This window comes from Monodelphis domestica, chromosome 5 (genome assembly GCF_027887165.1).
Source record: "Monodelphis domestica isolate mMonDom1 chromosome 5, mMonDom1.pri, whole genome shotgun sequence".
In the NCBI taxonomy this organism is placed as follows: domain Eukaryota; kingdom Metazoa; phylum Chordata; class Mammalia; order Didelphimorphia; family Didelphidae; genus Monodelphis; species Monodelphis domestica.
The window spans coordinates 317073967-317099505 of NC_077231.1; the positions used below are offsets into that span (position 1 = coordinate 317073967).

General features: G+C 38.4%; 1 protein-coding gene across 9 annotated transcripts in view; it reads right to left on the reverse strand.

Moving 5' to 3' along the window:
* Nucleotides 1-25539, reverse strand: part of HDAC9 (histone deacetylase 9) — a 777497-nt gene that overhangs the window by 43096 nt on the left and 708862 nt on the right. For all 9 annotated transcript variants that reach the window (XM_056800543.1, XM_007505411.3, XM_056800542.1 and 6 more), the window contains one exon: nt 15822-15906. In XM_056800543.1, coding sequence (XP_056656521.1) covers nt 15822-15906 — 85 coding nt within the window. The remainder of the gene's footprint in view (nt 1-15821; nt 15907-25539) is intronic.

Genomic DNA, 25539 nt, shown 5'->3' on the forward strand with positions numbered 1-25539 from the left:
AAAGTAGAAAATCCTACAAAAAGCCAAGAAGAGGAGCTTCAGATATAGGGGGGCTCCAATCAGGATCACACATGACTTAGTGGCTAACACACTAAAAGATCGCAAAGCATGGAACACGATATTTAGAAAGGTAAAAGAGTTGGGTCTCCAACCAAGAATCAACTACCCAGCAAAACTGACTATATACTTCCAGGGGAAAGTATGGGCATTCAAGAAAATAGAAGATTTCCAAGCATTTGCTAAGAAAAGACCAGAGCTCTGTGGAAAGTTCGATATCCAAGCACAGAAAGCAAGAGAAACATGAAAAGGTAAATATGAAAGAAAGGGAAAAGGAGATAAATCTTATCTTTTTCTTTATGTCAAACTCTCTTCTATAAGGACTACATTTACATCAAATTATATATATTAATATGTGGGGAAAATGTTTTGTGTAACTCTCAAAAATTATATGCATCATAAGAGTAGTTAGAAGAAACATGCATAGGGAAAGATTGGGGCATTAAGAATATTTGGGGAAAGTGGGGGCAAAGAAAGGAAAAGGGAGGGGGGGACCATCGATAATACTAAGAATTACTTCAAGAAATAGGGGGGACTTAATAGAAGAATCTTACCCATATAAAGATAAACATGGGAAGGGGAGGGGAATAACTCTCATATGAGAAGGAGAGGAAGAGAGCGTGAAGTGGAATTACTTAAACCTTACTCTCAGTGAAATCAAATCTGAGAGGGAAGAACATCTAGATCCAGTGGAATTCTGAATTCTATCTTATCCAACAGGGCAAGAAAGAAAGGAAAATTAAGGAGGGGGAAAGGGGAGGGAGTATAAAAAGGGAGGGAAAGAGAGGGGGGAGGGGAAGGGAGCATAAAAAGTGAAGGGCTAGAAAGGGAAGCATCTCAAGGGAAGGGACTAGGGGGACTGACCTAAAGTAAATCACTGGTTCAAAGGGAAATAGCTAAAGAAGAAAGGTCAGAACTAGGGGAAGATATCAAAATGCCAGCGAATCCACAAGTGACTATCATAACTTTGAACGTGAATGGGATGAACTCACCCATAAAACATAGACAAATAGCAGATTAAATTAGAACCCCAAACCCTACCATTTGTTGTCTTCAAGAAACACATATGAGGCGGGTTGATACTCACAAGGTTAGAATTGAAGTTTGGAGTAAGACCTTTTGGACCTCAACTGATAGAAAGAAGGCAGGAGTTGCAATCATGATATCTGACAAAGCCAAAGCAAAAATAGACCTGATCAAAAGGGATAGGGAAGGTAAATATATTCTGTTAAAAGGGAGTATAGACAATGAGGAAATATCACTAATCAACATGTATGCACCAAATTGTATAGCATCCAAATTTTTAATGGAGAGACTAGGAGAATTGAAGGAGGAAATAGACAGTAAAACCATATTAGTGGGAGACTTGAGCCAACCACTATCAAATTTAGATAAATCAAACCAAAAAATAAACAAGAAAGAGGTAAAAAGAGGTGAATGAAATCTTAGAAAAATTAGAGTTAATAGACATATGGAGAAAAATAAATAGGGACAAAAAGGAATACACCTTCTTTTCAGCACCACATGGCACATTCACAAAAATAGATCATACACTAGGTCACAAAAACATGGCACTCAAATGCAGAGAAGCAGAAATAATAAATGCAGTCTTTTCAGATCACAAGGCAATAAAAATATTGATCGGTAAGGGTACATGGAGAGCCAAATCAAAAATTAATTGGAAATTAAATAATATGATACTCCAAAATCAGTTAAATAGAGAAGAAATCATAGAAACAATTACTAATTTCGTCGAGGAAAATGACAACAGCAAGACATCCTTTCAAAACTTATGGGATGCAGCCAAGGCAGTACTTAGAGGAAAATTCATATCCCTGAGTGCATATATTAACAAATTAGGGAGGACAGAGATCAAGTAATTGGAAATGCAAATCAAAAAACTTGAGAAGGAACAAATTAACAACCCCCAGAAGAAAACCAAACAAGAGATCCTAAAAATTAAGGGGAGAAATTAATAAAATCAAAAGTGATAGAACTATTGAGCTAATAAACAAGACTAGAAGCTGGTACTTTGAAAAAACAGACAAAATAGACAAAGTACTGGTCAATCTAATTTAAAAAAGGAAAGAAGAAAGGCAAATTAAAAGCATCAAGGATGAAAAGGGGGATCTCATCTCCAATGAAGAGGAAATTAAGGCAATCATTAAAAACTACTTTGCCCAACTATATGGCAATAAACATACCAACCTAGGTGATATGGATGAATATTTACAAAAATATAAATTGCCTAGACTAACAGGAGAAGAAATAGATTTCTTAAATAATCCCACATTAGAAAAAGAAATCCAACAGGCCATCAAAGAACTTCCTAAGAAAAAATCCCCAGGGCCCAATGGATTCACCAGTGTGAATTCTATCAGACATTCAAAGAACAGCTAACTCCAATACTATACAAAATATTTGACATATAAGCAAAGGGGAAGTTCTACCAAACTCCTTTTATGACACAAACATGGTACTAATTCCAAAGCCAGGCAGGCCAAAAACAGAGAAAGAAAATTATAGACCTATCTCCCTATTGAATATAGATGAAAAAATCTTAAATAGGATACTAGCAAAAAGACTCCAGCAAGTGATCAGAAGAATCTTTCCCCATGATCGAGTAGGATTCATACCAGGGATGCAGGGCTGGTTCAATATTAGGAAAAACATCCACATAATTGACCACATCAACAAGCAAACCAACAAAAATCACATGATTATTTCAATAGATGCAGAAAAAGCCTTTGATAAAATACAACACCCATTCCTATTAAAAACACTGAAAAGCATAGGAATAGAAGGGCCGTTCCTAAAAATAATAAACAGTATATATCTAAAACCATCAACTAATATCATCTGCAATGGGGATAAACTAAATCCATTCCCATTAAGATCAGGAGTGAAACAAGGATGCCCATTATCACCTCTATTATTTGACATTGTATTAGAAACACTAGCAGTAGCAATTAGAGAAGAAAAAGAAATTGAAGGCATTAAAATAGGCAAGGAGGAAACCAAGTTATTGCTATTTGCAGATAACATGATGGTCTACTTAAAGAATCCTAGAGGTTCAACCAAAAAGCTAATTGAAATAATCAACAACTTTAGCAAAGTTGCAGGGTACAAAATAAACCCACATAAGTCATCAGCATTTCTATATAATTCCAGCACAGCTCAGCAGCAAGAACTAGAAAGAGAAATCCCATTCAAAATTACCTTAGACAAAAAAAATACTTAGGAATCTATCTCCTGAGACAAACACAGGAACTATATGGACACAACTACAAAACACTTTCCACACAACTAAAACGAGACTTGAACAATTGGAAAAGCATTAACTGCTCATGGGTAGGAAGAGCCGATATAATAAAAATGACCATCCTACCCAAACTCATCTATCTATTTAGTGCCATACCCTTGGAACTTCCAAAATTTTTTTTACTGATTTAGAAAAAACCATAACAAAGTTCATTTGGAAGAACAAAAGATCAAGGATATCCAGAGAAATAATGGGAAAAAAATACAAAGGAAGGGGGCCTTGCAGTCCCCGATCTCAGACTATATTATAAAGCAGCAGGCACCAAAACAATCTGGTACTGGATAAGAGACAGAAAGGAGGATCAGTGGAATAGACTCGGGATAAGTGACCTCAGCAAGACAGTATATGACAAACCCAAAGATCCCAGCTTTTGGGACAAAAATCCACTATTTCTTAAAAACTGCTGGGAAAATTAGAGGACAGTGTGGGAAAGATTAGTTTTAGATCAACACCTCACACCCTACACCAAGATAAATTCAAAATGGGTGAATGACTTGAACATAAAGAAGGAAACTATAAGAAAATTAGGCGAACACCGAATAGTACACATGTCAGACCTTTGGGAAGGGAAAGACTTCAAAACCAAGCAAGACTTAGAAAGAGTTACAAAATGCAAAATAAATAATCTGGAATACATCAAATTAAAAAGTTTTTGTACAAACAAAACTAATGTAACTAAAATCAGAAGGGAAGCAACAAATTGGTAAACAATCTTCATAAAAACCTCTGACAAATGTTTAATTACTCAAATTTACAAAGAACTAAATCAATTGTACAAAAAATCAAGCCATTCTCCAATTGATAAATGGGCAACAGATATGAACAGGCAGTTCTCAGCTAAAGAAATCAAAACTATTAATAAGCACATGAAAAAGTGCTCTACATCTCTTATAATCAGAGAGATGCAAATCAAAACAACTCTGAGGTATCACCTCACACCTAGCAGATTGGCTAACATGACAGCAAAGGAAAGTAATGAATGCTGGAGGGGATGTGGCAAAGTAGGGACATTAATTCATTGCTGGTGGAGTTGTGAATTGATCCAACCATTCTGGAGGGCAATTTGGAACTATGCCCAAAGGGTGCTAAAAGACTGTCTGCCCTTTGATCCAGCCATAGCACTGTTGGGTTTGTATCCCAGAGATTATAGGGAAAAAGACTTGTACAAGAATATTCATAGCTGCGCTCTTTGTGATAGCAAAAAAAATTGGAAAATGAGGGGATGTCCTTCAATTGGGGAATGGCTGAACAAATTGTGGTATATGTTGGTGATGGAATACTATTGTGCTAAAAGGAATAATAAAGTGGAGCAATTCCATGGAGACTGGAACAACCTCCAGGAAGTGATGCAGAGGGAGAGGAGCAGAACCAGGAAATCATTATACACAGAGACTGATACATTTTGGTACAATCGAAGGTAATGGACGTCTCCATTAGTGTCAATGCAGTGATCCTGAACAATCTGCAGGGATCTAAAAAATACTATCCACAAGCAGAGGATAAACTGTGGGAGTGAAAACAACGAGGAAAAGCAACTGCCTGACTAAAGGGGTGGAGGGGATATGACTGAGGAGAGACTCTAAATGAACACTAATGCAAATACCATCAACATGGAAATGGGTTAGAAACAGGAATACATGTGATAACCAGTGGAATCGTGCGTCGACTAAGGGAGAGGGAAAGGTGGTGGGGGGGTGAGGAAAAGAAAATGATCTTTGTTTCTAGTGAATAATATTTGGAAATGACCAAATAAAATAATGTTAAAAAAAAAGAAAAATACTTTACCTAGGCTATTTTATCTACCCTTAGTAACATCCTTATGGAAATTGGTCTCACCATTTTATAGATGAGGAAACTGAAGCTGAGAGATGGAATTGGTTAAATATAATTAAATAGCAAGTAAGTCTCTAAGGCAAGATTCAAACTCATATCTTCCTGACTCCAGTAACATGACTTTATGATACATGGTCTTCTTGAGGAGTGTTCATGACAGTATAGAGCAAGAGAAAGGAGATCAACAATTAACAGCAGGGCAGAAAGTAAGAGGGCAATAAGAGGTACTGATAGGAAAGGTCACCTGTCATTCCAGTGCTTATAACTGGGGTGGGGTCAACCTGTATGTTTCCATTACTTCCTTTTGCTCAAGTATGGGAATAATAATAGCAGCTACCTACAGGGATGTTGTGAGGATTAAAGGGAATGCCTGTAAATTTCTCAGCACAGGGCCTAGAATATAGTGTGTAATTAATTAATCTTCCTTCCTCCCTCCCTCCCTTCTTTCCTTCCTTCCTTCCTCCCTCCCTCCCTCCCTCCCTCTCTTCCTTCCTTCCTTCCTCCCTCCTTCCCTCTCTTCCTTCCTTCCTCCCTCCCTCCCTCTCTTCCTTCCTCCCTCCCTCCCTCCCTCCCTTCCTTCCTTCCTTCCTTCCTTCCTTCCTTCCTTCCTTCCTTCCTTCCTTCCTGCCTGCCTTCCTCCCTTCCTTCCTCCCTTCCTTCCTTCCTTCCTTCCTTCCTTCCTTCCTTCCTTCCTTCCTTCCTTTCTGCCTGCCTTCCTGCCTCCCTCCCTCCCTCCCTTCCTTCCTTCCTTCCTTCCTTCCTTCCTTCCTTCCTTCCTTCCTTCCTTCCTTCCTTCCTTCCTTCCTTCCTTCCTTCCTTCCTTCCTTCCTTCCTTCTTTCTTCCATATGATTCTATTAAATTTGCTCAGTAAGCGCACACCTACAGTGATATGAAGTGGACTGTAAAATATTTAAGGAACACCTTTGTATGTAAAAGACAGAATTATTTGATTGTGTGAATATGCATTTTCTGAAGGATGTATAAACAAAAATTCTGGTGAAGCCTTGGACTACTAGCTTGAATTTAAAGACTAGGAACACTCATTACTATTGTTCTAAAATGTGACATAGCATTTTAGATTTGTTATTATTGGATTTGGTTCTCTCAAGGACCTCAATTACCTGTGAGGAAGACAGTGATTGGTGAACATTTTCTGATTTCTATCAAGCTTTACCAAGCAGTTGAGTATCCCAGCCAGGTAAGGCTTCCAGCTGCATAGCTGTCTGTATATGACGATGGACAAAGTAAGAGGTGTTTTGTGAATGATCTCCTAGCTTGGTAGAAAAAGTAGCTGCTCTCAAAGGAATTCTTGATTATGAATTTGGAAATTACTTATCCTGTGAATTTTGGAAAGAGGCTAGAGACTGAATTCTCCCTCTGCCATATGTCTACCATGAGGGCCCATTGTCTGGTCAGAAATATGGTCATATTAGACAAGCTAAGAAGCTACTAAGGAAGTAGCAAACATGGGAAAAGAAAAATTCTGTGATCATAGTTGACTCTTCCATGTCTTGAAGGTTTCTAACTGCAGTATTCTAAAAATTCCAAAAATAGCCTCCTTTGATAATTATACAATGACCTTGATTTTGCTCTATTTCCTTGTGTGTTGCTCAGCTATGTTCAGAAAGAGTAAAGAGTTAGAAGGAGAAGGGTGATGCTGCCATAGAGCCCATGAGCAGAGGCAGCTGCCAGGCAAGAGGCCAATGCTAATGAGGGTCTCAGGCACCTGCACACCCTCAGCTGGGGGGCTCCCCCTCAAACCAAAACTCACAGATGGCCTGTCAGCACCTCACTGGGTGCCTGGGGACTTAGCTCTCTGAGAACCCCACTGAATGGTTCCCACATGCTTTGGGGCCTGCCTCAGCACATTCTCATCATTTCCAGATAGCACAAAAGAACCCTTCAGAACCCAGCTGGAGGTAGAGGTGGGGAGGTAAAACTGGAACACCTCCCCAGATTTGATGGGTGGGGGGATATATGTGTAGATGTGGAGGACTCAGAGTGAAAGGAAACTGCTTGTAAACAAAGTGTAGCTTCAGCAGCTAGAGCCAAGCATTGAGAGGTGGTCTAAGGGTTTAGAGAGTAAATCATAAATCCTATATACTTTCAGTGGGAAATCCTGGATTTCCATGGAAAGAGCACTGCCTTTAGAATCAGAGGACGTGGGGTTGAATTGCCACTCTGCTCCAAGCACCAATATTCTCTTACATAAGTTACTGGATCTTCATTTCCTCATCTATAAAATGAAGTGTTTATACTAACTGGTCTTTAAGGTTCTATGCAGCTCCATATCCAAGAGTGTAGAATTTTTCATCTTGAAGGTCAGATGGATACTCCGTCACTTGGAACCAATGTACATAAGAATTATTGTTTAATTCCTTCAATTGCTAGTGATTTCCTCTCATCTAAGAAAATGTCGTTAAGTATATTTGGTATTTATTGACATGCATATCGTCTCCCACCCCCAAAAAGAATGCAAGGTCCTTGAGGACAGGGACAATTTGACTTTTGTCTTAGTATTGCCAGCACCTCAGACATTGTTGGCATGTATTTGGCACTCAATAAATGCTCTGATTGGTTTGATCTACCTTGGTTTAAAATACAAGGATATAAAAAGAGAACATGATGGCAGAGTGAGTCATCAGTTCCAAACTAAGTTTAGCTTATTCGTTGTGGGAACTGGTTAGATCATTTCATTTCTCTTGGCCCATTTTCTTCTCTTTAAAATAAAAATGTTGAATGAAATGATATCAAAGTTTCCTTCTACCTCAGGTCTCTGGTCATGAAAGCAGGCATTGGAAGTCAGGCATAGGGAATTGCAAATGGAAATGCGAATAAATAATAATCATAACAATAATAATGAACATTTAGGTGGCTCTTAGACACTGTGTTAAGTACTTTATAATTATTATTTCATTTGATCCTTATAAAATTTCTGGGAAAGTAGGTGCTGTTTGTATGCCCATTTGACAGTTAAGGAAATTGAGGCAGATTTTAAGTGAATTGCACAAAGTCCCATAACTAGTGAGTGTTGTCCGAGGCTGGATCTGAATTCATGTCTTTCTAACTTCAGACCCACCTCTCTACATACTGCCTTATCTTATTGCCATAAGTTAGGTGAGGGATGGCATAGGAGGAAGGGACTTATGCAGAGACTATATCTGATATGAAACACAGCATCAAATCAAGAGCAATTCCCATATCCACAGAATATTGTTGGCTAGTTGGTTTGTTTTAGAAACATTTTCATTTTTTTTTTAATATATTTTATTTGATCATTTCCAAGCATTATTCGTTAAAGACATAGATCATTTTCTTTTCCTCCCCCCACCCCCCATAGCCGACGCGTAAGTCCACTGGGCATTAGATGTTTTCTTGATTTGAACCCATTGCTTTGTTGTTAGTATTTGCATTAGAGTGTTCATTTAAAGTCTATCCTCTGTCATGTCCCCTCAACCTCTGTATTCAGGCAGTTGCTTTTTCTCGGTGTTTCCACTCCCATAGTTTATCCTTTGCTTATGAATGGTGTTTTTTTTTCTCCTGGATCCCTGAAAGTTGTTCAGGGACATTACACCGCCCCTAATGTAGAAGTCCATTACGTTCGATTATACCACAGTGTATTAGTCTCTGTGTACAATGTTTTCCTGGTTCTGCTCCTCTCACTCTGCATCACTTCCTGGAGGTTGTTCCAGTCTCCATGGAATTTCTCCACTTTATTATTCCTTTGAGCACAATAGTATTCCATCACCAACATATACCACAGTTTGTTCAGCCATTCCCCAATTGATGGGCATCCCCTCGTTTTCCAGTTTTTGGCCACCACAAAGAGCGCAGCTATGAATATTTTTGTACAAGTCTTTGTGTCCATTATCTCTTTGGGGTACAGACCCAGCAGTGCTATGGCTGGGTCAAAGGGTAGATATTCTTTTGTCGCCCTTTGGGCATAGTTCCAAATTGCCCTCCAGAATGGTTGGATCAGTTCACAGCTCCACCAGCAATGAATTAATGTCCCTACTTTGCCACATCCCCTCCAGCATTCATTACTTTCCTTTGCTGTTATGTTAGCCAATCTGCTAGGTGTGAGGTGATACCTCAGAGTTGTTTTGATTTGCATCTCTCTGATTATAAGAGATGTAGAACACTTCTTCATGTGCTTGTTAATAGTTTTGATTTCTTTATCTGAGAACTGCCTATCCATTTCCCTTGCCCATTTATCAATTGGAGAATGGCTTGATTTTTTGTACAATTGATTTAGCTCATTATAAATATGAGTAATTAAACCTTTGTCAGAGGTTTCTATGAAGATTTTTCCCAATTTGTTGTTTCCCTTCTGATTTTAGTTATATTGGTTTTGTTTGTACAAAAGCTTTTTAGTTTGATGTAGTCAAAATTATTTATTTTACATTTTGTGATTCTTTCTATATCTTGCTTGGTTTTAAAGCCTTTCCCCTCCCAAAGGTCTGACATGTATACTATTTTGTGTTTACCCAATTTACTTATGGTTTCCTTCTTTATGTTTAAGTCACTCACCCATTTTGAATTTATCTTGGTGTAGGGTGTGAGGTGTTGATCTATTCCTAGTCTCTCCCACACTGTCTTCCAATTTTCCCAGCAGTTTTTATCGAATAGTGGATTTTTGTCCCAAAAGCTGGGATCTTTGGGTTTATCGTATACTGTCTTGCTGAGGTCGTTTTCCCCCAGTCTATTCCACTGATCTTCCTTTCTGTTTCTTAGCCAGTACCAAATTGTTTTGATGACTGCTGCTTTGTAATATAGCTTGAGGTCTGGGACTGCAAGGCCCCCATCATATGTGTTTTTTTTTCATTATTTCCCTGGATATCCTTGATCTTTTGTTCTTCCAAATGAACTTTGTTATGGTTTTTTCTAAATCAGTGAAGAAGTATTTTGGTAGTTCAATGGGTATGGCACTAAATAGATAAATAAGTTTGGGTAGGATGGTCATTTTTATTATATTGGCTCGTCCTATCCATGAGCAGTTAATGTTTTTCCAATTGTTCAAGTCTAGTTTTAGTTGTGTGGCGAGTGTTTTGTAGTTGTGTTCATATAGTTCCTGTGTTTGTCTTGGGAGATAGATTCCTAGGTATTTTATTTTGTCTAAGGTGATTTTGAATGGGATTTCTCTTTCTAGTTCTTGCTGCTGAGCTGTGTTGGAGATATATAGAAAAGCTGATGATTTATGTGGGTTTATTTTGTATCCTGCAACTTTGCTAAAGTTGTTGATTATTTCAATTAGCTTTTTGGTTGAATCTCTAGGATTCTTTAAGTAGACCATCATGTCATCCGCAAAGAGTGATAACTTGGTCTCCTCCTTGCCTATTCTGATGCCTTCAATTTCTTTATCTTCTCTAATTGCTACTGCTAGTGTTTCTAGTACAATGTCAAATAGTAGAGGTGATAATGGGCATCCTTGTTTCACTCCTGATCTTATTGGGAATGCATCTAGTTTATCCCCATTGCAGATGATATTAGCTGTTGGTTTTAGATATATACTGTTTATTATTTTTAGGAATGACCCTTCTATTCCTATGCTTTCTAGTGTTTTTAATAGGAATGGGTGTTGTATTTTATCAAAGGCTTTTTCTGCATCTATTGAGATAATCATGTGGTTCTTGCTAGTTTGCTTGTTGATGTGGTCAATTATGTGGATGGTTTTCCTAATGTTGAACCAGCCCTGCATCCCTGGTATGAATCCTACTTGATCATGGTGAATGATCCTTCTGATCACTTGCTGGAGTCTTTTTGCTAGTATCCTATTTAAAATTTTTGCATCTATATTCATTAGGGAGATTGGTCTATAGTTTTCTTTCTCTGTTTTTGACCTGCCTGGTTTTGGAATCAGTACCATGTTTGTGTCGTAAAAGGAGTTTGGTAGAACTCCCTCTTTGCTTATTATGTCAAATAGTTTGTATAGTATTGGGGTTAACTGTTCTCTGAATGTTTGATAGAATTCACAGGTGAATCCATCAGGCCCTGGGGATTTTTTCTTAGGAAGTTCTTTGATGGCTTGATGGATTTCAATTTCTGATATGGGATTATTTAAGAATTCTATTTCCTCTTCTGTTAGTCTAGGCAGTTTGTATTTTTGTATATATTCATCCATTTCTCCTAAATTGGTGTATTTATTGCCATATAATTGGGCAAAGTAATTTCTAATGATTGCCTTAATTTCCTCCTCATTGGAGGTGCTGTCCCCCTTTTCATCTTTAATGCTGTGAATTTGCTTTTCTTCCTTCCTTTTTTTAATTAGATTGACCAGTACTTTGTCTATTTTGTTTGTTTTTTCAAAGTACCAGCTTCTTGTCTTATTTATTAAATCAATAGTTCTATCACTTTCGATTTTATTAATTTCTCCCTTAATTTTTAGGATTTCTAATTTGGTTTTCTGCTGGGGGTTTTTAATTTGATCGCTTTCGAGTTTTTTCAATTGCATTTCCAATTGATTGATCTCTGCTCTCCCTTGTTTGTTAATATGAGCTTTCAGGGATATGAATTTGCCTCTGATTACCGCTTTGGCTGCATCCCAAAAGGTTTGAAAGGATGTTTCGCCATTGTCATTTTCCTTGATGAAATTATTAATTGTTTCTATGATTTCTTCTTTAGCTAAACGGTTTTGGAGTATCATATTGTTTAATTTCCAATTGGTTTTAGATTTGGTTTTCCATGTACCATTACTAATCTTTATTTTTATTGCCTTGTGATCTGAGAAGGCTGCATTCATTATTTCTGCTTTTTTGCATTTGTGTGCTATGTTTCTGTGACCTAATGTATGGTCAATTTTTGTGAATGTGCCATGTGGTGCTGAGAAGAAGGTGTATTCCTTTTTATCCCTATTTATTTTTCTCCATATGTCTATTAATTCTAATTTTTCTAAGATTTCATTCACTTCTTTTACCTCTTTCTTATTTATTTTTTGATTTGATTTGTCTAAATTTGATAATGGTTGGTTTAAGTCTCCCACTAGTATGGTTTTATTGTCTATTTCTTCCTTCAATTCTCCTAGTTTCTCCATTAGAAATTTGGGTGCTATATTATTTGGTGCATACATGTTGATTAATGATATTTCCTCATTGTCTAGAGTCCCTTTTAACAAAATATAATTACCTTCCCTATCCCTTTTGATCAGGTCTATTTTTGCATTGGCTTTATCAGATATCATGATTGCCACTCCTGCCTTCTTTCTATCAGTTGAGGCCCAGAAGGTCTTACTCCATCCTTTAATTCTGACCTTGTGGGTGTCAACCCGCCTCATGTGTGTTTCTTGAAGACAACATACGGTAGGGTTTTGGATTCTAATCCATTCAGCTATTCGTCTACGTTTTATGGGTGAGTTCATCCCATTCACGTTCAAAGTTATGATTGTCATTTGTGGACTCCCTGGCATTTTGATTGCCTTCCCTAATTCTAACCTTTTCTTCTTCGGCTCTACCTTTTAGTCCAGTGATTTACTTTGAATCAGTCCCCCTTGTCCCCTCCCTTGATGTTTCCCTTTTTAGTCCCTCCCTTTTTGTTCCCTCCCCCTCCCCCCTCTCTTTCCCTCCCTTTTTGTTCTCCCTCTCCCCCTCCCCCCCTTGGTTTTCCCTTCTCCTTACCCTTGTTGGGTAAGATAGAATTCAAGATCCCAATGGATCTGGATGTTTTTCCCTCTCAGAGTTGATTTCCCTGAGATTGAGGTTTAAGTAACCCCCCCCCCCTCTCTTCCTCTCCTTCTTATAGGAGTTTTCTTCCCCTCCCCTTCCCCTGTGAATCTTTGTGTGAGAACCATTATTCTATTTGGTCTTTCTTTACCCCCTATTTATGCATTACATTTTCCCCACATATTAGTATACATAGATTGATATAAATGTAGTCCTTATAGAAGAGAGTTTGAGTAAAAGAAGATAACATTTTTCCCCTTTCCTTAATATTTACCTTTTCAGGTATTCCTTGCTCTTTGATTTTCGGTATCAAACTTTCCACAGAGCTCTGGTCTTTTCTTTGCAAAAAGTTGGAAGTCTTCTATTTTGTTGAATGCCCATACTTTCCCTTGGAAGTATATAGTCAGTTTTGCTGGGTAGCTGATTCTTGGTTGGAGACCCAGCTCTCTTGCCTTTCTGAAGATCATGTTCCATGCCTTACGATCATTCAGCGTAGAACTTGCAAGATCTTGTGTGACCCTGATTGGCATTCCTTTATATCTAAATTGTCTTTTTCTGGCTTCCTGTAGGATTTTTTCTTTTGTTTGATAGCTTTGGAATTTGGCAATTACATTCCTGGGAGTTGTCTTTTGGGGGTTTAGTGTAGAAGGTGTTCTGTGAGCTCTGTCAGTGGCTGTATTGCCCCCTTGTTCTATAATCTCTGGGCAATTTTCTTTGATTATATCTTGTATCACCATGTCCAGTTTGGTGTTTATTTCTGGCTTTTCTGGGAGTCCAATTATTCTTAAATTTTCTCTTCTCCCCCTGTTTTCCAGATCTATCACCTTGTCGGTGAGATATTTTATGTTCTCTTCTAATTTCTTGGTGTTTTGGCTTTGCTTTATTAGTTCTTGCTTTAAAGCCTGGTTTTCTTTTACAGTTTGGTCAAACTGGTTTTGTAGATGCGTGAATTTCTTTTGCATCATTTCCCACTTTTCCTCCCAGAGGGCTTCCATCTTTTTGGTCCTTTCTGATTCAAATTCTTCATAGGTTTGTGGAGAGTTTCTGTTTCCTTTGGAAGATTTTGGAGAATTTTCTTGTATATCTTCTTCTATCTGCTCTGTATTTTGTATTTTGGCTCCATAGAATGTGTCCAGAGTTGCCCCTTTCTTCTTATTTTTCTTGGTATTTTGGGGCTTCTGTGCTTCTGTGGAGTTTGTCATCTCTGAACGTGGAGGATTGGCTTTTCTTGTCTTTGTCTGGTGATCAGAGGCTTTAGTCCTGGGCAGATGGTTCTATGACTTTCCCTGGGTTAAATTGAATATGCCTCACTGGAACTGGAATGGAAGGGTCGGACCACGAGGCCACACTCTCCCCCTGGCTCGATTTCCGGAAGTTGCCTTCAGAATCCCTGGCCGTGAGGCTGTTTCCTCGGCCTGCGGGGGGATGGGCTGCCGCTTCCCCAAGCTCTGAGAGCACAGACTTTCACTGAGACTTGGATAGCAGGATCCAGCCCGTGAGGCTGTCTTGCCCGCCCTGAGGGTTGCTGTTGTTTTGACCAGCTCTCTGCAGCGGAGGCCCCAGGCAGTAACTTTCACCCGGACCAAGCAGCTCTTTGACCGACCGGCTCTTTGCAGTGGAAGCCCCAGGCAGTAACTTTCACCCGGACTGGGACTTGGGTAGAAGACCCTGAGGGTTGTTGTTCCTCAGACCCTGCTCTCTGAGCCCGGCGCGGCTGCGGCTTCCAGGAGCCTTGGACTCTGCGCTCCTACCCCTGAGGTCCGAGGGATCTCGGGTTCTGGCTTTTAAGGGGAGCCGTACCTTTTGAACCGGGTCCAGGTCCAGGAGGAGGGTTCCCAGGGTCTGTGCTGTTGATCGTTTTGAATTTCGGCGCCTTAGGAGCTTCTAGTTTGAGATCGGTCGGGAAGGGTTTTCCGGAGATCTGAACTTCAGCTTTCTCTAAGCCGCCATCTTAACCGGAAGTCCACATTTTCATTTTCATTAACTTAGTTAACTCATCTCTGAGGATGTTCCCATAATGATAATATGGCAGATGGTTCTAGTAGAGCCAAGAACTTGCAATGATATGAAAAGGTTATGGGTTTCTTTTTAGTTTTACTTAATCTATTTCATTAATTTATTGTTATATTATAACTATATCACATATATAATTATTCTTAATAATAATATTAATGATTAATAATAGCCAATTGCTTACAAAACATAGCACACTTGCATGTATTCAAACATACAGTGCCTTAAGTTATACAACTTGCTCTACATGGTGCTCTTTTTTGAATATTAATATTAATATTCAAATAAATATTAATTACATTTGTCAATCACAGTTAATAACAATGAATGATTATTCATAATAATAGCTGCCATTTATAGAGTGTCTTCATGTTTATAAAATGTTTTCCATAGGCTCTCTTTCTGATCCTTGTGGGAATACCAGGCCAAGAGTCATCCAGGATAGGCATGTACCAGGAGGTCATGGTGGGAATTGCTGGAGGGAATGCCCACATCGATGAGATCACACTCAGTCATGAATGCATGATAAATGATGGCTGGTATTCAGTAATGTGAGAAGATAAATGATTTACTCTTCATGATGGTCAGGCCACTTAGAAGAGAGCATTCCTATTCTCCCCTCATTCTTCCATGTAATAAAATGCTTCATTGGTAGGAGTGGAAAATGGAAGGATTTGGAACATCAGGAAAAGAAGATTCTAAATGTAATATTCAAGGCTGGGGGGGGGGTAGTAATGGCATTAAATAGGAGATTGCCAAGCAAAGAACCCAGGAATTAACTTAGCTATAAATATAAAACTGCCTGCAAAAATCACATTGGTAGCTCAGCCTAATCCCTGGGTTTTATTTCTCTCTGTGGGTTTAAATAGCTGTACCTGGTATTATTGGGGGGGGAGGAGAAGGAGGGACTTAAAACCACCAATGAACTCTGTAGACATACTTTGAATTTCCGTGGTCTTCTGGAGAGAAGCAATGGCATTTCTATTTGGAGTTTGGTGCAGAATATCTTCTGGGACAGGATCCAGCTGCAAGAAGAGAAAGGAAAAACTAAGATGAGCAGCCCAATATTTAGTAATGCACCACAAACCTCATGGAAAGAGAGCCAGGGGAAGCAGGAGAATCCTCGGGAGAAACTCCACTGGGAATGAGTTTGCTTTCACTGGTATTGGTTCTGAAAGTGAAGTCCCCATTTTATCTCCCCATTTGCAGCCATGTAATTGAATTCCAAGGGGCTTATAGAGTGGCTGCAAGGCTAATCTATGGAGTCTCAGGAGCAGGTGCACGTCTGTGTATTATTCATTTTTTAAAATGTTAGTTATTCGTGTCATTTCTGTAGGTTCCTCTCAGACAAAATTCCATTGCATCTGTATACACAGCTGGGCTCTCTGAACACAAAACTTTACTGACATGTTGGTTGGACCAATGTGTGTTCTGGTATCTTTTCTTTTCTTGCTTACACACATAGACTCTTTATAGTGGAAAACTATAAAACATGACTGCTTGGGCTGAGCATTTGATGTATCTAGTCTGGACCAAGACCCATCATGCTGTTTTATGCCATCTTTATAGGTCTTCTATGGCCCCCTCACCAGCCTGCTATCCACCTCTGGCTCAAAGAACAGTATTCAAACCAACACTACCATTCCTGAAAAGAATATGTTAATTTCCTGAAAGGGCTCCAATGACCATCTCTTCTACTTCTCTGTCAAAAACACTCTGGCCAGTTTAATGCTCCCCTCTATAGGCCATCTTCCCTTATTGGAAAATAAGATCTTTAAGGGCAGGGATTAATTTATTTCTTTGTATTTGTATCTCACTCCTGGCACACAGTAAGCATTTAATAAATGTTTCTCATCCGTTCCCTAATCTCAATTAAAATGTAGGGGAAGTAATAGGACAAAATCAGTGGTGTCTAAGAAATTGGTTTTGGCTTCCTCCATTTTTAAAATTATGATTAACTTATCAGCAATCATAATAGTTTATATTGTATAGTTACAGGTTTTGAATTTGCCCCAGCTTATCTTTGTAAAGGGACCACAAAGAGTTTGGACCTGGGGAAGAATGTAATTCTTGATTCAAAGGACCAATTAATTGCATGAAATTCTCTCCTTATTAGTGGAGATCAATGCCCTAAGCTGAAATGAGGGCAAGCCAGAATTGATGAGAGCAGGAGAAAAGAGAGTCTGAGTTCTTCTACCTTCAAGTATCAAGAAAGAAGATGGTGATTCAGCTTCTCTTCAAGACTCTGGAAGGAATGAGGTGACATACAGAACTCTGATTATGCCTCTATCCCCATCTCACAACAGAAGAGAATGGAGAAAAATTTCCTTCCTTTGAGATCTGGGACATTCTTTCTTGGTTGAGCCAAATTGTCTCACTCCCAGAGAGAGGCTTCATTCTCTCTGTGTTGTCTGGTATATATTTTCTTATGTATGTTTTCTTCTGATTTCTGTTTTGCTACCATATTAGTAAATGGATTTCTTCATACACATTCTTTGAATAACACTTTGGGAAATTCATATATCCAACAAGAGAAGAAGCATTCATAAAAACACTAGAGGATTGGAGTTGAATTGAAGAATATTTGTGTTCAAATTTTCTCTTGGACACTTACTGATTATAAAAATATGGGCAAGCTGTTTAAAATTCTCTGAATGTAGGGAAACTTAAACAAAATAATATGAAGGCTTGGATTTGAACATTTTTTTCTTCTACTTTCTATCCAATTGACCCTAGTCAAGTCACTACCCTTCTGGATCTGTTTCCTAACTTGTAAAATGAAGATTTTGAACTATATGTGTTGACTTCAAAGGCCCTTTCAAGCTGCAAATCCATTAACCTATTCTTTATTGTATTAGGAATGGGTAGAGATCTGCGTTAGTAAAATTTCCAGATTTAAAAACAATCCAAGATCCTTGAGGTATTTACATATTATGGGTTTTAGGTTCTCCAAATCTTGTCTTCACAAGAGCTCTATGGAAATCTTAGTATTGCCAATATTATTGTCATCATCTTGAGGATAAGGAATCTGTGGCTTAGAGTGATGAGGGACTCATCCCTGATTACACAGCCAACAGATATTGGACCATGGAAATGAATTCATGTACTCACTCCAAATTTAGCATTCTTTTCAAGATCTCATGTTGCCATTCTATTCAATTCTATCATTTTAATTCTCTTCTACTTAATTATTTTATATTTATTTTGTATTTGCTCATCTGTTTACATGTTATTTCCTTGAAAGGAAGGTCTTTGAGGAGAGGTATGGTTTCATTTCTATCACTGGTCCCCAGCACAGGGTTTGGTCCATTATGTTTAATTGAAATACCTTTTGAATAGTGAACAGATTGCATCAAATGTTATTTGGAAGGGACCTGAGACCATTTTGTCCAGCCATCCTCTACCTGAAAGACACTCATGACAATCTCCAAAGTAAAGGAGCCAGTCTCTTCCAAAGAGTACAATCCCTTCCTGCAAACATGAAACTCTAAAAATATTTTTATGATAAATTAATTTTGTGATCCATTAACAAGAAGTGGCCACTTTTGGTGGTTTAATAACCAATTAAAAATTATGAAACTACAACCACTTCTGATAAACCTGGACTAAGAAAAAAGGAAATCCCATGAAGGTGAATTATAGATTCCATTCAGCTGTTTGAATGCTGTAGAGACCTTGGCTTTTGTGGGTGAGTGGACATGACTGGAGTTATTAAAGTGATAAATATAAGCACTTTCATCAAGCTGGACAATTGCATGTTTTTAAAAAATGCTACAATCAGACAAAGGAGATGCAGGGAATATTTACCTCCCACCAAGGTGACTTGGCCTCCGAATTATAAAATGTAAAGGAAAATTATTACATTCCTTTCCAAAACCCCAAGCTTATGTCCAAATTCTATTATTTCTAAGGCTCACTCCCCGCAATGACTTCCAGGAACTCTCCCGTCTAGGCATCAGTGAGGCTCTTCTTGTTCTGTCTTTCACAAGAGTCAAGCAGATGCAGTTTTCCACCAGTAAAGTCTTGACAAAATCATAGTACACTCTATTCAACTTATGAACAATATTATCATAAAAACACTGCAAAAATTACAAGTCCTTTGGTTTACTGAAGCCAAGTATTTGGGGGCTTCCTTGGAATCTGGCCCTCTTTTGCCGGAAAAGCTCATTTCTGTTGGCTGACTCATGCCTTTGGACATTGGCTCCAAAACTAAGGAGTGTCCCGGGAGAGAATCTGGCCCCAAATCCCGCAGTGCAGAGAGAAATCACTCGACACCTGACAGGCACCGCACCAAGGCCATCAGCGGCACCCCCACTCCACCTAGTTCTTGGCATGCTCTGGGTCTGGACAGATTAGATCTCAACAGAGAACACACAATTCTCACTTTGAAATGAATTTTCTGACAGCTACATAAGGACATATGAATGCGTCAACCCTGCATAGAAAGTGTAAAATACTCTGAGGGACTGTTGACATGATGAAATAGCATCCATGAATGGAGGCTTATGAAGTGCCTCATAAAGTCATGATCTCTCAAAGTCTCTTTTTGGCATAGATATTTTCCATTTAATGGGATACCACAGTTGGTATTAAATTCCTAGGTTCATAGACTTAAAATTAGAAAAGTCTTCAGAGATCATTTGAGTCTAATCCTCTCATTTGAAAGATGAAGAAACTGAGGCCCAGAAAGGGAAATGAAAGCACATTCTGGAGTTCTGATTCAGACCCAAGATCTTAAACTCCAAAAGAACTCTCTCTAAGGTCTTGACCAAAGACGCATCTAAAGCCCAGTGGAATTGTGAGCGGATATGGGAGGGAGTTGGGTGGAGGAGGAAGGAAGATAATTTTTGTAATCCTGGAAAACTGCTCTAAATTAATCAATTAAATTAAATTAATTTTTTAAAATTTAATATAATCAAAATTAAAAAAAATAATAAAGTACCACACTGCCATAATTTCTTATCTCAATTCTTTGATCCTGATGCTAACCTTTTCAAAAGGATGGGAATCTTATCACAATATTTTAAAGATTTTTTTGAAGACTTTTACAAAGACTGATTTAAGGCACTTAAACCTTCCTTCCTGAATCAGAATTTCAGAAGCAGAAATGAATTGACAGTTGATTAGAAACATTATTAAGTATTTATTATATGTCAAGTCATGTTTTTAGGCACTAGAAATAAAAATACAAAATTGAAACAGTTCCCTGTCTAAAAAAGCTGACTTTTTAGCCAAAAAAAATTATAGCATATATATGTAAATTTGTGAAATATTTACATAAGATTGTTTAGGGGTGGAACTAACATGTGTGGGCATTAGAAAGGCCCTCCTATACAGGCAAAAGGTAAACTTAGTCTTTAAGAAAACTGAGGACACTTAGAGGGGAAAAAACTTTTAGGAGGCATTTGGTTCAATTTGTCCCTGAACAGCAAATGTCTTCTCTGAAATTCCCCCAAATGGCTCCCCAGCCTTCACTGGAAGAGCTCTGGAGGAAGGCATTCACACATTATCTCCTAGGGCTGACCCTTGGCACAACTCTAACTTCCTGAGAACTTTTCCCTTATACTGACTCAAAAACTGCATTTGTCACTTCCACCTGCTGTTCCTGGTTATCAGGTGGAACAAGAGTATTCTCCCTTCCAAAGGGCAGCTCTTCAAATATGGAAAAAACAAATAGTTGAGATGATCACCCCTATGGCTTCTCCTCTGCAGAAGAACCTCCAAAATAAATGTTACTCTAAAGGCCAGTAGTGAAATGGGGAACCCCATAAAGTGTCAGCACTTCCTTTCTTATTCTTTTTGTTTGAAACCAACTGCTAGCCTTCAAAGGCACAACTGATTGGTAGGGGCTTTATAGACTAACGTTATGTTGGGAGGGCATTGAAGGTCTCTTGTAACACTGTAAATTCCTTGATGTGTTCATACTAGTTATTCAAGTCACCAACAACTTCATTGACTTTTACCTAGAAATGTGAGTATTGTCCTTTACATTACTAGACTGACTTATGTTTGCCCTCCCTGTCTCAAGTCTCCTACTCCAAAGTTTCCTTCATGCAGGTGACATCAAGATTTGGCTCAAGTGTGGGGCAGACCAAGTCACACCTTTCACCCCCCACCCCTCCATCAATAACATTTTGGATTTTTCTAGTAACTCTAGGATCAAAAATTAGCTCTTTTCTTTGGCACTAAAAGTTCTTCATGGTCTGCCACATCTCTGTTTTTCCAGTCTTCTCATACTTCCTTTCCTTCTTCAAGCATAGCCACTCTATCTATTTATGTCTCTTCACTGGCATCTCTGAGACCTGGAATGATCTCCTTCCTCTTTAAGGTCTTTTCCACTTTCTTGGTATGGAACATGGAATTATCTAATTATGGATATGTGCACTCGTCCATTAGAATAGAAGCTTCTTAAGGGTGGAAACTGGTTTTCACATGAATGAAGGACTCTGGTCTTGATCCTTCCTCCAAATGGAGGTCCAAGAGGAATTTATCATTGGCAGAAGGGGTTGTGAGGCTCTAAGGATATTCAAGGCAGAGACTACAGAAAGAAGAAAATGAGGTTGAAGGTAGATCCTTGAGGGATTCCAGACTTTGGGAGTAGAAAGAGGAGGTGAAAGAGTAAAGGAAGCTGAGGAGATGGATAAGAACATAAATAGGAAGGAGCTAGTTGTAAGGTTCTCTGATTTGAACACACAAATTAAAATGTGATTGAGTTACCTAGGATACACCTGAAACTAGGTTCTAATCTTGGCTTCATTGACACCCACATATACTGTAGCAGTTACCATCTGTTACCATCTCATGTATCTCCCCTAATTCTCACTAGATTCCAGTAGCACTCTCCATTGCTTTTCATGGACCTCGACTTTGGAAACTGTTCAGTCGAATACCAGGCCGTATAAAAATGCTCACTAATCAAATTTGTGAATGCCAGGGAAATCAAAGTTCTGAAATATCAACAGAGTACAAAACAATATTTTCTCCACTTAGCCCTTGGCAGGAAAAACAAATGAAACACACACTTAGCTCTCCCATAACCCTTCCACGACTCAGGTAAAACCAACCTCCATTATTTAGAGCTTCTTAGGTCCCATATAGAGAAACGGGAGAGAAGCTTCAGCAGCTGGTCCAAGAAGCCAAAGTAAGTCACTAATATTTAGTATTTCCACTGCCTATTCCCAGCTAATGCTTAACAACATTCCTTCTAATTCATAGAAAATTTCCCAGTAGATGGTCCTATATGAGTCTAGGCTTTATAACACAAATTTGACTCCTACAATTTTGAGAGTATGCAGGGCAAGAAAGAATCTTGGTGAAATGTATCCTAGAGCCAAAAGTTGATAATCATTTCAAAAAGTAAAGGCTTAACTGCACAAAACAGGAAAAATATCTCACCATCCCTCAAAAAAGAAAAATGCAGAAATCTCTCTCTCTCTCTCTCTCTCTCTCTCTCTCTCTCTCTCTCTCTCTCTCTCTCTCTCTCTCTCTCTCTCTCTCTCTCTCTCTCTCTCTCTCTCTCTCTCTCCTCCCACTTCTCTCCATCCTATATTCCCAGCTAAATATTTCAGGAAATATTTCCCCAGAAGTTCTGTGAGTCAGAAGTAAGGAAAGGGAACAATTGATATATCTGCCTTTTTGAGGGAAATAATCATCTGTAATCTTGGTGTGAAAAGTTATGTAAGAGATAGACTATTACACCTGCCAAAGAATAACCTGAATTGAAAACACACGGGGGGGGGGGGGAATCCATTGTTGGAAGTCCTCAGGTTTTCATTGATATTTAGTAAGTTTCTCAATGCGGTCCAGGCACCTCCCTAAGATTCTAAAATGCCAAATTTCTGAATGGTTACAGATTTTCCCTGGTATAAGGAGCTTCCTTAAGAGAGGGAAATCAGGGTTCTTTACCTTCCTTCTTGTTCCTTCCCTAATCATGAAATTTTGACAAGTCAGATTGGTATAAGAAACCCTGGTTTCTTGAATGCTGGGCCAGGAAAGTGCAAGCTATGGCAGGTCCTTTCAAAGTGAAGAGGGTCCTTGACAGTCTGGTAATGGAGAATATCTCCGCCATTTGAGGATCAAATTAAAGTTGGAGGGACTGAGGGCCAGAAGTTTGGGAATGAAGTGATGACTTGCTGAGACTAGAGGAATTCAGGAAATCTATTTGGCCTCTGAATAAATGTAAAGTCCTTGAGGTCAGGCACTTTCATTTTTGCCTTATAATCCTTACCACTTAGGATTTGGCATACATTAGATATTGAGTAAATATTGTTGACTATTTCATGTAAATACATGGAGAAGTCATAATGTCTATTTATTTTATAAATTGGTAGACACCAATTTCATGATTTCTTGGTGCAGCAACTACTTTAAATAGTGAATAGAAAACTGCACTTGAAATACAGAAGATCTGGGTTCCAATCCTGCCTCAGACACTCATTATCTGTGTGAAGCTGGGTATGTCATTTGGCCAATCTCTACCTCTGTTTATCACTCTAAAATGAATAAATGGATTGAATACAATGACTACCAAGGTCCAACTCTGTCTGAGTTTTTGGTAGAATGATTTCATTCATATTACTTTAAAGTTATTCTATATTTCTGTAGCTATTTCACAAACTACATAGATGTTATATCTAATTTGGATTTCCAAATCCAAGTAATTCCAAATCGCTTCCACTGGATTTGTTAATTCATTCCTTTTGGATATTCTTTCCTCACGTCCCAATCACATCACATTCATGACTATTATGTACAATACTCATTCATGTCATTTCATTAGTCTTTCCTGGGGAAAATGGTTCTTCAGCATTCTATGGAATCAGTTCAGTTCTTACACCATCCACCTAGTACATTTCTTTGTCTCTGAATTTCTGGTCTACCTTCTTTTTTTAGCCACCAGTACTACCATCATCATCACCATCATCATCATCATGATGATATTTGTTATTGTCATCCTCATCATCATTGCTGACATCTTTAAGTCAGAGCTTTAGAGTCAGAAAAGACCTCAGCAGGATTATACTTCAACCCTTGAATTTTATAAATGAGGAAAATGAAGCCTGCAGAGGTGAATGTAGTTGCTCGAGAAGCGACAGATAGGAAATGTCAGAAGCAGCATTTGAACCTAGGCCACCTGACTCCAGATTCAATTTTCCTCTATACTTACATGAATTCCTTTTTTGTACATAAAGATGATGCTACTGAATTCATCATCAGTAGGTCACATATGTTTTAGGTTGTTTCAATTAAAAAAAAACCTCAGTATGCTAAGATTCACACCAATCTGAATACAATATTTTCACTGATATAGACAGAGCTCCCTTATTCAGAAACTTCAACTATATAGAATACAGCAGAAAGTAATAATGATGACAATGATAATTGGCATTGATATGATAGAAAACAATTCACTTCCATAATTTTGTCTTTACAATGAGCTACTTTGTGACAAAAGTGTTATTACTATTCCCATTTTACATATAAAGAAATTGAAAAATAAAGTAGTTAACTGATCTATGAAGGGTCCCATAACTAGGAAGTGTCTAAGGTAGAGCTTGAACTTGCACATCATGTCCTATGCTACACTTCCTCTTAAAGATGGCCCAATAACAGTCAAAATGATGATGATAAGTCAATGTGTTTCTCCAGATCTGGGTGTATCACAAGATTCTTTCTATATAATCCCTCTACTCTCCTCTCTCTGCAGTTTCTCACTTGCTGATGTTATTAGTTCCCCTACACTTAATTAGCATCTCTATACCAATGACTCCCAGATCTATATCTGTAGTCCTTGACTCTTTTTAAGCCCAGATTTTCTAAGGAAGGGTCATTTACAATTTTGTCCACAACTTCTCAAGACTTAGTTTAAAAGTTATCTTATATGGCTTGTTAAAACTTATTTGATTTTCCATCATTCAGGAAAATACAAAATATAACTTCTCTGCTTCAGAGGAAGGCAAACACAAGAATAGGAGGACAAATGACAACCTGACATTGAGGGGCCCCATTTGGAAATACATATAAAATAAATTATAAAATATAGATTAGGAAATAGTATAGATTATAAAAATAGATTATAACTCTGATAGCCTTATATGGCATTTTGAGACATTTATGGTATAAGCCAATATCCCCATGTCTTTTAATATATCCTAAAGTCAATGATACTATCAAGTCCCATAATTGAGCCAAGGGGACTATGATATAAGGCAACATTGACAAAGTATTGGCACGTGTGCCAGCCATGGCACAGGATAGCTGTTCTGTTCCCCCTCTTCCCAGTGCCCTAAAATATTTTTGGATGCTCCATCCCTCAGTCCAGTCACCCAAAGCAAACACTTCCTCACTCCACTCTCTCCAGCAATGTGGGGGACTCATAGATAGCTTGACGTTACCCTCTGGGCATGTGAACTCAAAATCCTTCACCCAGGCTGGTATGGGGGAAGAGTATTATCTCCAATGTCAGAGGAGTTAGGTTCAAATCCTGTCTCAAAAGTTTACTACTTATGTAATTATGAATAATTATGAATTAAATTCCCTGGGCCTCAGTTTTCTCAAATTAAAACAGAGGGATGGATGAGTAGAGTTGGATAAGCTGGCTCCTGAGGTCCCTTCTACCTCTAGATTTATGAACCATTGAGAATCAAATTTAATATTCA